This window comes from Rhinolophus hipposideros (assembly GCF_964194185.1).
Source record: "Rhinolophus hipposideros genome assembly, chromosome: 8".
Lineage (NCBI taxonomy): Eukaryota > Metazoa > Chordata > Mammalia > Chiroptera > Rhinolophidae > Rhinolophus > Rhinolophus hipposideros.
In genome coordinates, this window is record NC_138054.1 from 65,750,635 (window position 1) to 65,762,002 (window position 11,368).

Sequence of the window (11,368 nt, forward strand, 5' to 3'; positions counted from 1 at the left end):
AGGTTAGTGCACAGCTGTGCATTGGAACATTGCCGGTGAAAGCAAAAAACTGGCAACAAGGTAAATGCCATCAATTTGGAGACGGAGTAAATAAATTTTGCTGCATTCATTCAGTGACATAAAAGACAACTGTTATATTGCATGAATAGATTACTATGCACCGAAATGAAATTGTCTCCACGATACAATTTTAGGCAAAGAGAAAAAGATATAGAATTATAATTATATTAAATCCTATTTATGTTTTTTTGAACTACATACATATGCTTTAAAGTGTAAACTTTCTGGACAGATTGATAAGAAACTGTTAATCGGGATTACCCCTGAGAAATGAGGTCTTGGGTGCGGAGGGAGACTGAACGTTTCTGTTTATGGCTGTTGATACTCTGGGAATTTCTTTCAGCTATATATGTATTACTTTAACATCTTTTTGAATGCCATTTAAAACATACCTTATGGCACTGGTGATACAGAAAAATATAGAATCCAAAATCTATAGAATACTATAGTGCATATATTATAATAGACATGTGTGCAAGCTAGAGTGGAAGCATGGAAGAGAAGTAATAACTGGCGAGTCAGGGTAAGCCACACAAGTGGAAGTGGTGTTGACAGTTCTTTGTAAAAGCTTTCAGGTGAATGAGGCAGGGAAGGGCCTTTTAGACAGAGAACAGCATGTGCAGACAACCTGGACAATTGTACCATGTGACTGGAAGATGATACTAGGGGGTTACAGGCAGTGAGGCCTGGGGATGTCAGATTTTGAAGGGTCTTGGGTGCCTCTCCAGGACCTTGGGCTCTAGTGCTTGAGGTAGACAGTGGGAAGCCCTCGACGGGTTTGAAGCCTTAGCCTAAGAAGATGTGATGGTGATTGACTCCAAATGGGAAGGTACTGGAAGCAGGACACCAGATGGAGGGTATTGAGGTGGGACAGAGGAGAGCTGCCGTGGCCCGAGTGAGGCCATGGTTAGAAGAGAGGGACTGATTAGGTGGAGGTAGGAGGTGGAATTGGCAGGATGTGGGGGGTGTTTTCACTCCTCCTTTCTCTTCATATCTAATTAGCCACCAAATTCCCAGCTTGGGAGATGCATGCTTGGTGCTGTCCACCTGGCTCAGGAACGCACAGGTCTGCTTTCCTCACAGATCTTCTGGCTTGCCTGAACTGCAGCCCAGGGTGGCTAATTTTTCCTCTACTCACTGGGAGAAGTAGGTTGATGATGTGGCAGTAAGTGACTTCCATTCGGTTGTTGAGCCACTTGTTATTGAAAATAATTACCCATCAAATGTGTGTGGCATCTTACAGCTTACAAAATTCTTTCATCGTATTTCATTTAATTCTCATAACAACTCGGTGAGGTCGGAGTCACCAACCTACGCTGAAGAAAAAAAACAAAGTTCTTCCTTAGCTCTGGAATCCTGGGATCTCTAGTCAAAATAATCCTCTGGCCATCTCCCACGTGGAGGCGGGTTATCTTGCAGTTGTCCTCTTTGGCCACTAGATGGGACCACCTGGTTTGAAGATGGCATTTGTAGTCTCTGTCATGCTGGGTTAATACTTCCCCCCCCCCCCTTTATGGTCACGTTAGTGAGTCTGGGGCAGAGAGGAAAATAAGCCCATATGGTCAATCTACCATTTTTAACTAGAACTCCCCTTCTTGAAAGAAAGTAACGTTTGCTGAGCCCCGTTCCAGGCCAAGCCCTGTCCTGGGGGCTTTACACCTGTCATCTCATTGAATCATCACAGCCACCCTATCAGGTGTGTGCTGTTCTTCTCATTTTAGAGATGAAGACATTTAGGCTCCAAGAGACGAGTTAAGTCGCACTGTGACCTATGGCTGGTAGTGGTGACTGGAATTTGTTTCCCTGCTTTATACCAGTGCTGGCACAGTTCCTGACACATAGCTGATGTTCAATAAATTGGTGTTGAATGAATAAATGCAGAAGCAGGATTTGTTCCCTAGCAGCCTCCCGCTTATAGAGCTGTTGGGAGCGTTAGATGAGATAACATCCCTAGGTTGGTGTCTAGCACTTGGTGAAGAAAACCAATCATTTAAACTCCATAGGAGAAAATTTCCATCTTCCTCTTGGGTAAATATAATAGATGGTATAAGACTCATTGATGCTGTTAACATTTTCCTTACTGCCCTCATCTTTTAGTTCATCTGATGGTGTATTGTTTTTCTTTTCCTTTCTTCTGCTGCTTGGAGACTAGCAGGGCACCTAGGGAAAGATGGGACGCCAGAAGGTAGTTTCCATGCCCTGGGTAAGCCCTACCTGTGAGCACATCTGGGAAGGCCAGATGCCAGACCCAGCTGCTGTTGCTATAGCTGCCCATCTTCAGGGGAGGACACGGCCTGTTCCAAGTCTGAGGAGAGGCAGTGACATAACAAAAAGCACATGGGCTTTAGGATTGGAAAGAACTAGATTTGAATGCAGGTCCCTGCTCTACCATTTCCTATAGTGTCACCTGAAACAAGTCGCATATCCTCTCTGCACCTCAGTGTCTGTCTGTAGAATGAGGACAACAGTACTGACCTCAAAGATGACTGTAAAGATGCAGTAAATAAAACACCTACGTTTCCTTCCTGAGGATTAAACTGCAGAAGTCAAGAAGGAACTCTCCTTTGAGAAACATTTCTGTATCTCCTGAGAATCATCAGATTCTCCATCTCAGAGATTAATGGGGGCGGTGGAAGGTGGCTTTTTCCCTTCAAGGGAAGTGGTTTACGCCACCCTCAGAGGTACTGCTTGAGCCAAGCAAGAGGAACCCTATAACATAGAAGTCCCACTTTTGTCCCAGATGGGGAATAACACGCTAGTGGTGGGAGAGGAGCCTCAGGTCACACTGGGAGCAACACATCGCATGCCAGGGGGCACCCCCAGGAGTTACAGAGCTGATTTCCAGGGCATTTCTTCTACTGTTTCCTCAGAGCGCCCAAGAGTACCGACAGCGAAGCCTGCTGGAGAAAGAACTGCTTTTCTTCGCTTATGATGTTTTTGGAATTCCGTTTGTTGATCCGGTGAGCCAGGGTACAGAGCCAGGGGTCAGGGAGGAGCGTGAGGGTGTAGGGGATGGGGGTGAGTGGTGTGGCATCTAATTCTAGGGAGAAAACTGTTAGGGGGTTGAGCCAAGCATGGGATCTGTGAAATCCGTGGATGAGAGACAGAGAACGACAAAAGGGAATTCTGGACAGCTACCGTGTTTCCCCGAAAATAAGACCTAGCTGGACAATCAGCTCTAAAGTGTCTTCGGGAGCAAAAACTAATATAAGACCCGGTCTTATTTTGCTATAAGATCTGGTATAATATAATATACTAACATAAGACCGGGTCTTATATGAATTTTTGCTCCCAAAGATGCATTAGAGCTGACTGTCCGGCTAGGTCTCATTTTCGGGGAAACAGGGTAGCTAGCAGTGACTGCAGTTCAGAGACCTCTCACTTTATCTGCTGAGATGAGGCAGCAGATAGGTGGATTCTCTTGTAAGCTCTATTCTATGCATCGAGACCTGGAACGGTAAGTCGGTCACCCTACACTGTTAATTTTTTCCTCACCTGCGTTTAGGATTCGTGGACTCCAGAAGAGGTGATTCCCAAGAGATTGCAAGAGAAACAGAAGTGAGGACCTTGAAGAAACTGCATGCTTGGATCGGTCTGATGAAGCACTTGAGGCTTCCTGAGCCCAGGCAGATGTGAACTCCTGGCACGGGGTGGGCAGGTCCAGTCTGGAAGTTGGGGTGGGAGCCAGGGCCAGCCCCAGATCCAGGCCTCAGAGTGGCTGTGCTCACAGGTCAGAACGGGAAACAGCCGTCCGCATCTCCCAGGAGATTGGAAACCTGATGAAAGAGATAGAGACCCTTGTGGAAGAAAAGACCAAGGAGTCGCTGGATGTGAGCAGGCTGACCCGGGAAGGTGAGAGGACCGAGCTTGGAGCCATCCATGGCTGTCGTGGAGGCAGCAACGCAGGTCAGCCCCACACTAGCCAGGCGGCGCCAGGTTCACTGTGGGCCAGCCTCCGGATCTGAGCCAGCCTCGTTGTCCTTCCTAACTCGCCAAAAGGACGTCCCCCGGAAAGAGCACTGAGAATTGGCTTTTGGTAGGAAATAGACTCCTGTGTCGCAGTCACATGGGTTTAGTTCACTTCAGTGAGTATTTGTAGGACAACTCATCCTGTTTTCGTACTTCCAAACTGTTTTCTCCCAACTTCCATCATTCGTCCTGTTACTGAGCCTCAGAGTCTTCAGGGCTCCTTTGGTCTTCTCCCCTCCTTGCCCGTCCCCTTCAGTGCTTGGGGAGACCTACTGATTATAACTCTGCTCTGTTTCTCCTCTCTCTCCCCAGCCCTTTTCTTTTCCCATTGCCTCAGACCTGCTTCGGGCCCCAGCAGCTCCTATACGCCCTGCATCTTTCCTGTTCCTGTCTGTCCCTGCCCCTTCCCACGTGGGGGCCAGACCAGCCTTCCAAACATGGGGACTCTAACATCCTCCCCGCTGGCCTCATGTCCTGCTTGCACCTTCTCTTCAGCCACACTGGGCTCCTCCTGTTCTTGGAGCCTGTCTCTGTCAGAAGTCTCTGTTCATGCCTATCCCTCGTCCTAATTCACTTCCTGTCATCTCTGCCTGTTCGCGTCTCAAATACACCCTACAAAGCCTCCTTAATTTCCCGGCCATTTGGGATCCCCTCCCTCTTTCTGTTGAACTTCCAGGGCCCTTTCTTCCTACTTTCCCCCGGTCTGCCAGTTGTTTGTGTAAGTGTTGGAATGGGTACTGTCTTTTGGTGTCAACCCCTTGCCTTGTGCAGCTCAGTGCCTGGCACATGCGGACGCCTCAGTAAATAGAGGCAGTTGGATTGAGTCTCTAGTGTGTCCCCAGCACAGACAGACATCATGAGAGAGAAGAGAGAAATGTTGGCCTTTGCTCTACAGTTGCTTAAATTAGCAGTGATTAATTTAACAAGATTGGCATGTGAAAGAATTTGTCCAGACTTCCTTTGTTTTCAGGGACTTTTCACTCAATATTTCTCTTGATTCTCATAACTACCTGGGTGAGCTACCTGGGACAGGTGGGCTGGGCAGATTGTAAGATCCTCGTTTTTGTTTTGTTTTGTTTTTTATTAGGGAAGAGAAACAGGACTTTATTGGGAACAGTGTGTACTTCTGGACCTTTTCCAAGTCAAATTGTTGTCCTTTCAATCTTAGTTGTGGAGGGCGCAGCTCAGCTCCAGGTCCAGTTGCCATTGTTAGTTGCAGGGGGCGCAGCCCACCATCTCTTGCGGGAGTTGTGTAGTCGAACCGGCAACCTCGTAGTTGAGAGCCCGCGCTCCAACCCACTGAGCCATCTGGCCGCCCCAGAGCTGAGCGGCAGCTCATTGACTGCATTCTAGTTGCGGGGGGCGCAGCTCACTGGCCCATGTGGGAATCGAACCGGCAGCCCTGTTGCCCAGAGCTCGCGCTCTAACCAACTGAGCCACCCGTCCAGCCCAAGATCCTCGTTTTAAATCAATGATGATGATGATGATGTGATGGTACTAAATATTGTAGCATTTACTATGTGCCAAGTATTGTGCTAAGCTTTTAACTTGCCTTACTGTTCTTTACATCAAACAGACATCACACGTACAAGGTAGATGCTGTTTTACAGATGAGAAAATTAAGGCTCGAGGAAGTTAAGAAACCTACCATCACCATACATGTCTTACAAGGAGGATCAGGAGTCAAACCCAGTTCTTTCTGATTCTGGAGCTCATGTTTTAGGAATGTGTTTATAATGTTTCCTCCACAACGTGTGAAGTCCCAAGAGGCAGCAGCTGTTTGGGAGTAGAGCAAGGACTAGGACTTGGCTCTCCGATCTTTCAGCTCTAAGTTCTGTTCTCTGGACCACCCTACCTTTGGAAGTGACCGAACCAGAGATTTTTCTGGTGAACAGGAAACAACTAGAATTTCTCTTCCTTACAGGGAAGCGGTATCCAATGGTGAGTGTCTGGACAGAACGGCTCTTGGATTTAGCCCCGTCTTGTCATTGCTTTGTAGGTGGCCCTCTGCTCTATGAAGGCATCCATCTCACCATGAACTCCAAAGTCTTGAATGGTTCCCAGCGGGTGGTGATGGATGGTGTAATCTCTGATGATGAGTGCCGGGAGCTGCAGAGACTGACCAATGTAAGGGAAACCCAGTGACCCCACCTTCTCCCTCCGGGCCCAGCCTCCCCCCACTCAGTGCCTCTTAGGCTGAGGGCCTTAGGTGGTCAACTGCCCTGACTAACTCCACCTGTTTTTTGGGCCTTATAGGCAGCAGCAACTTCAGGAGATGGCTACCGGGGCCACACGTCCCCACACACCCCTAATGAAAAGTTCTATGGCGTCACTGTCTTCAAAGCCCTCAAGGTAGAGTCAGTACTGAGCGTTGGAGAGTGTGGAGAAGGGGAGGGGAGGCCCAGGCTTTGGGAGGAGCTGGGGATGGTGCTAGGAAAGGTTAAAGGTGTCTACCTGTCGACATTCCAACTGCCATGGAGGGATGATAGATTAAGCTGAGAGAGGTTAACTTTTGAATCCTGGCTATTAGACCAAGTGTAATAAAATGAGGCAAGCAAGACACGACTGATATCCAAAGCTATGAGAGAACTTTCTGAAGAATCGCTGGCTCCAGGGGTCTGTATTTCTGCACAGCACGCAAAACTTATTCACAAAGAGAAGTGTGAAGGAGCAGGGCAAGTATGATACAATAGGGGTGTGGGAAGCAGAGATACTGCCCCTTTGGCAGGGGGCTGAGGAGTGGGGCGTGGGGCCTCAGTGGTCCCTGTTGGCTCACAGAGGGGCATTCAGGGCAGCTGACCACTGGTCTCCTTGGCAGCTGGGACAGGAAGGGAAAGTTCCTCTGCAGAGCGCCCACCTGTACTACAACGTGACGGAGAAGGTGCGGCGCGTCATGGAGTCCTACTTTCGCCTGGACAGCCCCCTCTACTTCTCCTACTCCCACCTCGTGTGCCGCACCGCAATCGAAGGTGGGCGTCCTTCAGCCTTACAGCCCTCCTTGAGCACACACTGTGTGGGCCCTGGCTAGATGCTGAGGACATGGAGAACAGGATATGGTCCCTTTCATCCTGGTTTGGAAACCAACAAAAACAAATATGTGGCAACACAGTGTGATAAGTACAGTGGAGGAAGTTACACTTAGTCTACCCGGGGAGTCAGGAAGGCTTCCTGGAGGAGGTGATGACAGTTGTGCAGGATGAATAGGGGTCATAGAGTACTCAGGGTGATGGAAGGATGTTCAAGCCAGAGAAAACAGCACGTGCAAAGGAGTGGAGGCATTGAGCAAGGAAGTTGGGGGAAATAAGAAAGTTGCCATTCTGCAGAGTAAGGTTAAATGGGGGAGCAATCAGATAAGGCTGGTGAGATCCTCAGAAGCCAAATTATGGAGAGCTACAGTCAAGAGTTGTTTTAGGCCAGTGATTCTTAACGATGGTATTGGGCACACACATGATTCTGTCCTGACTCCTGGGCTGAGATGGCTTAGCCAGAGACCCCACGTTCACTGGGCATTCCCACAGACCCAGGCACATTTGGAGCGGTACCCCCATGCAACAGGAGAGTGATGGTGTCTCCTAAGGTACCTCAGTGCTAATGTGTGTTACTTGGCCCCAGAGGCCCAGGCTGAGAGGAAGGACAGTAGCCACCCCGTCCACGTGGACAACTGCATCCTGAACGCCGAGACCCTCGTGTGCATCAAGGAGCCCCCAGCCTACACCTTCCGGGACTACAGGTGCCACCTCGCCTTGCACTCTGTCCCCCCAACACACACACACTCACACGTTTGGGACGAGCTGTTCCCAGAGTGCGATCCCTTGTCCTCAGACTTCCTGAATAGGGAGTCAGACAATCAGGGAATCATTCCAGTGTAGTGAGGAAGAGAACAGTGCAAGGTGCAGAAGGACCCGGGGGAGGGCATGGCAGATTCTCTGGCATGAGAGGGGTCGGGTGGGAGGTTTGAGATACATTTGTGAGGCTTCAGAGAAGGTTCTAGAATGCTTTCTTCCTGTGAAAGGTCGCCCTCCAGCTGCTGGTTGAGAGCACTTGGAGATGAAGGCACTGGAACTGTGGGTTGTCTGGGGAGCGGGAGGAGGCAGTCTGTTTCAAGATGTTCTCTGCCTTTCCCAGCGCCATTCTTTACCTAAATGGAGACTTCGATGGAGGAAACTTTTATTTCACTGAGCTAGATGCCAAGACCGTGACGGTGAGTGTGCCCTTGTCCCATCCCTGGCAGACAGAAACCCCCAAAGTGCAGGGAAAGGACAGCCACTCGGTCTTCCTAGTGGCCAGTGCTCCCCTCCCCAAACCAGGGGGGCTTGGAGGTGTGTCCACTGCTCTTCTGACTGCTCACCTTTCCTCTTTAGCTTGGTCTTTGGGGAGCCAGGCTGAGAAGCCACCCACAATTGAGAACCCTGATGACTCCATGCCTCTTCTGAAGGCAGGTGACAGTGTGTCCTGTGTCCCCTTTTGTGCCCTTCAGGCAGAGGTGCAGCCGCAGTGTGGAAGGGCCGTGGGATTCTCCTCGGGCACCGAGAACCCGCACGGAGTGAAGGCCGTCACCAGAGGGCAACGCTGTGCCATTGCCCTGTGGTTCACTTTGGACGCTCGACACAGTGAACGGGTGAGAGGCTGGTGCTGCTGTAACCAGAAGGGCACTGTTTGCTGCTTCCGCCCCGACCCCTCCACCCCCCTGCCCCATCCCCTTGCTGATAGCTTCGACGTAAGAGGAGCACTGGGCTCGGGAGTCCAGAGAGACTCCTTGCTCCAGCACTGTCTCTGTGGTTGCTTTGCCTCTTCCTTCCTGGCCCTTCTTCCTACTTGCAAGGGAGTCCTGATGGGCGTCCAAGATGGAGAATGACCTTGGCTCTTGGTTCCTCGTTGGGCACCACCCCAGCTGTCTTTGCCCAGAGAGGAAGACGTGCTGGGAAGGAGATGAGCTCAGAGGCCACTGAGGAAGAGCCTCCTGTTCTCCAGGAAGTGGCACCTGAGAGGTGGTGAGTGCCTGGTTCAGACGCCTCTCTGAATAGCAGGGGTTTGTCCTTGCAGGACAGGGTGCAGGCAGACGACCTGGTGAAGATGCTCTTCAGCCCAGAAGAGATGGACCTCCCCCAGGAGCAGCCCCATGAAGTGCAGCAGAGCCCCCCCAAACCTGTAGAGGAGTCTGTCTCCAGCAGTGAGTCGGGGCACAAGGATGAGCTCTGACAGCACCCAGCTCCCCACGGACGGGAGATGAGACCCACCGTGAGGAACTGTCTCGCGCTGTGCACTGGCCAGCCGCTGGGGCTACGTCTGCTGCCCAGCCGAGGGGACCCTGCTCACAGCCGTCTGCTCGGTGCTACTGCTCTTGGAGTGGACATGGCAAGACGGCCCTCTCCCCTCTGGACCTGGCAGAGGGCTCAGGACACAGGCCCACAGCCACCCCCTGGGCCTGCACAGGCAGCTGCGTGACAGCAATATAGTATTTAAGTGTCTGTGTAGACAATCAAAGAATAAATGATCCGTGTTTTTTTACTCGGTAGTATGTTCGGAGACTGAAACATGCCCACCTGCCCCAGAGGTCTCACCCGATAAAAACTGCTCTGGGCAGGACGCAGTGGCGGACACGGTGGCTCAGAAAGCCGGCTTGGCCACTTCCCGTGCAGCATCAGGCCAGACACTTAACCTGAGGGACCTCAGGGTTGTCGTGTATAACGGGATCACAGTCCTCACGCGGACCCCCGTGTGGGCAGTTGTATGGCCCAGATGCAATGTGGGACAGAACAGCACTTTATAAACTGGAGGAGTGGCAGGGATTGTTATTAATCCCTCGCTGGCGGGGAGCAGCCGGTCAGCAGTGCTCTGGCGCACTGCCCCCGTGTCGGCTACGTGCGTCCTGCTCCGCAGTCTGGCGCAGAATCCACAGACCTCAGGGGCTCCGTGTGGAGGGCGACACACCTCTGGGAGACAGAAAAGGCACAACTGGAGACTCAGCTCCTCTGGCCAGGAGCCCATCTCCCCTCCTGGGCTTGAGATGCGGTGGGGTAGTGAGTTTGGGAACCTGCACTCAGTGCTCCTTTATTCAATCTCCTAGTGTTTGTTTATTGAGCCCAGCTAAGTGCCAGTGCTGGGGCTATGCAGCAAACAAAACAAGTCCCTGCCCTGCTAGAGCTTGTTTTAGTAGGGGAGACAGGTCGTGTGTGTGTGTGTGTGTGTGTGTGTGTGTGTGTGTGTGTGTGTGTGTGTGATAGATCCTTTGAGGTGGAAAAGAAAGAACAGCAGTGACCTTGTCGGCCACCATGCGAACTTGGGCTTTGACTCGGGGTGGGGACAGCAGTCCTCGGAGGGTTTTAACCTGGGGTGAAGGGGGGTGAGGGGGGAGCAGAGATAGCATCCGAGTTACATTTTAAAGACCTCCATGAAGAGTGCGTGTGGAGAATGGACTGTGGTGATGAGAGTGGGGACAAGGAGAGCGGCACTGCCGTCGTAACTCCAAGACAGATGAGGTGGTGTGGACCAGGGTGTGGCAGTGACACGGCACGTTCTGGATCTATTTAAGTAGAGCCAACAGGAGTTGCCGATGGATTGGATGGCAAGAGAAAAACAAGCATCAAAAAGGATTCCAGGCTAAGCAGTTGGAAAGAGGGAGCTGCCCCTTCCTATGACAGGGAAGGTTGCAAGAAGGGTGGTGATGTGGAAACCAGGTTTGTTTTTGCACGTGTTGCTTAAGTTTGAGGAGCTCCCTAGGTATCCAAGTGGAAATACCAAATAGAGAGATGTGTGAGTCTGATGTTCAGGGAGAGGTGGAGGTAGGACCGTGACTGGGAGTCGTCATTGACTTGTGGATGGTGTTCAAAGCCGGGAGTCGTCCGCGGAGACAGAGGAAGAGTCAGAAGACAGCCTGGATGGAGGTGATGGGCTAGAGGACACGGACCCAACAGGATATTGGGACCTGCCCTGAGTGGGGCACCAGGAGGGAGGGTGTCCTGGAAGCCGATGGGACTGTCTTATGATCAGGAAGGAGCTGAGAACCCACTTTTGGTTTGGTGACATGGCGATCAGTGAGAACTTCAAGAGATGTTTTGGTGCGGTGGTGTGGACGAAACATGGGCTGGAGTGAGCTCAAGTGAGAAGGGGAGGAGAATACGTGGTGCTGGTGGGTATAGACAGCTCTTTCCAGGAGTTTGGCTCTACGTGGGGGCAGAGAGAAGAGCTGAAGGGAGACGTAAAGTGCGGGAACAGTTGTTTTTTAAGCTGGGAGCCAGCACCCCGTGTGAGTACGCTCATGGGAATGATCCTGTAGGGACGGTCACTGTTCCTTTAGTCATTGATGATCCTGTGTCCTGTTTGGTGACTCACTTGCCTT

At 51.2% G+C, this 11,368-nt stretch overlaps 1 protein-coding gene across 4 annotated transcripts in view; it reads left to right on the forward strand.

Moving 5' to 3' along the window:
- Positions 1 to 9,543, forward strand: part of P3H1 (prolyl 3-hydroxylase 1) — a 17,645-nt gene extending 8,102 nt beyond the window's left edge. For 2 of the 4 annotated variants that reach the window (XM_081055382.1, XM_081055383.1), the window contains exons 6-15: positions 2,931 to 3,020; positions 3,566 to 3,618; positions 3,791 to 3,912; positions 6,029 to 6,156; positions 6,286 to 6,381; positions 6,848 to 6,998; positions 7,642 to 7,759; positions 8,155 to 8,230; positions 8,507 to 8,647; positions 9,073 to 9,543. In XM_081055382.1, coding sequence (XP_080911508.1) covers positions 2,931 to 3,020; positions 3,566 to 3,618; positions 3,791 to 3,912; positions 6,029 to 6,156; positions 6,286 to 6,381; positions 6,848 to 6,998; positions 7,642 to 7,759; positions 8,155 to 8,230; positions 8,507 to 8,647; positions 9,073 to 9,228 — 1,131 coding nt within the window. In that variant the 3' untranslated portion in view covers positions 9,229 to 9,543. Of the gene's footprint in view, positions 1 to 2,930; positions 3,021 to 3,565; positions 3,619 to 3,766; positions 3,967 to 6,028; positions 6,157 to 6,285; positions 6,382 to 6,847; positions 6,999 to 7,641; positions 7,760 to 8,154; positions 8,231 to 8,506; positions 8,648 to 9,072 lie in introns of all 4 variants that reach the window. The other 2 variants (XM_081055381.1, XM_081055384.1) reach the window with 2 other exon arrangements.
- Positions 9,544 to 11,368: the final 1,825 nt, after the last annotated feature.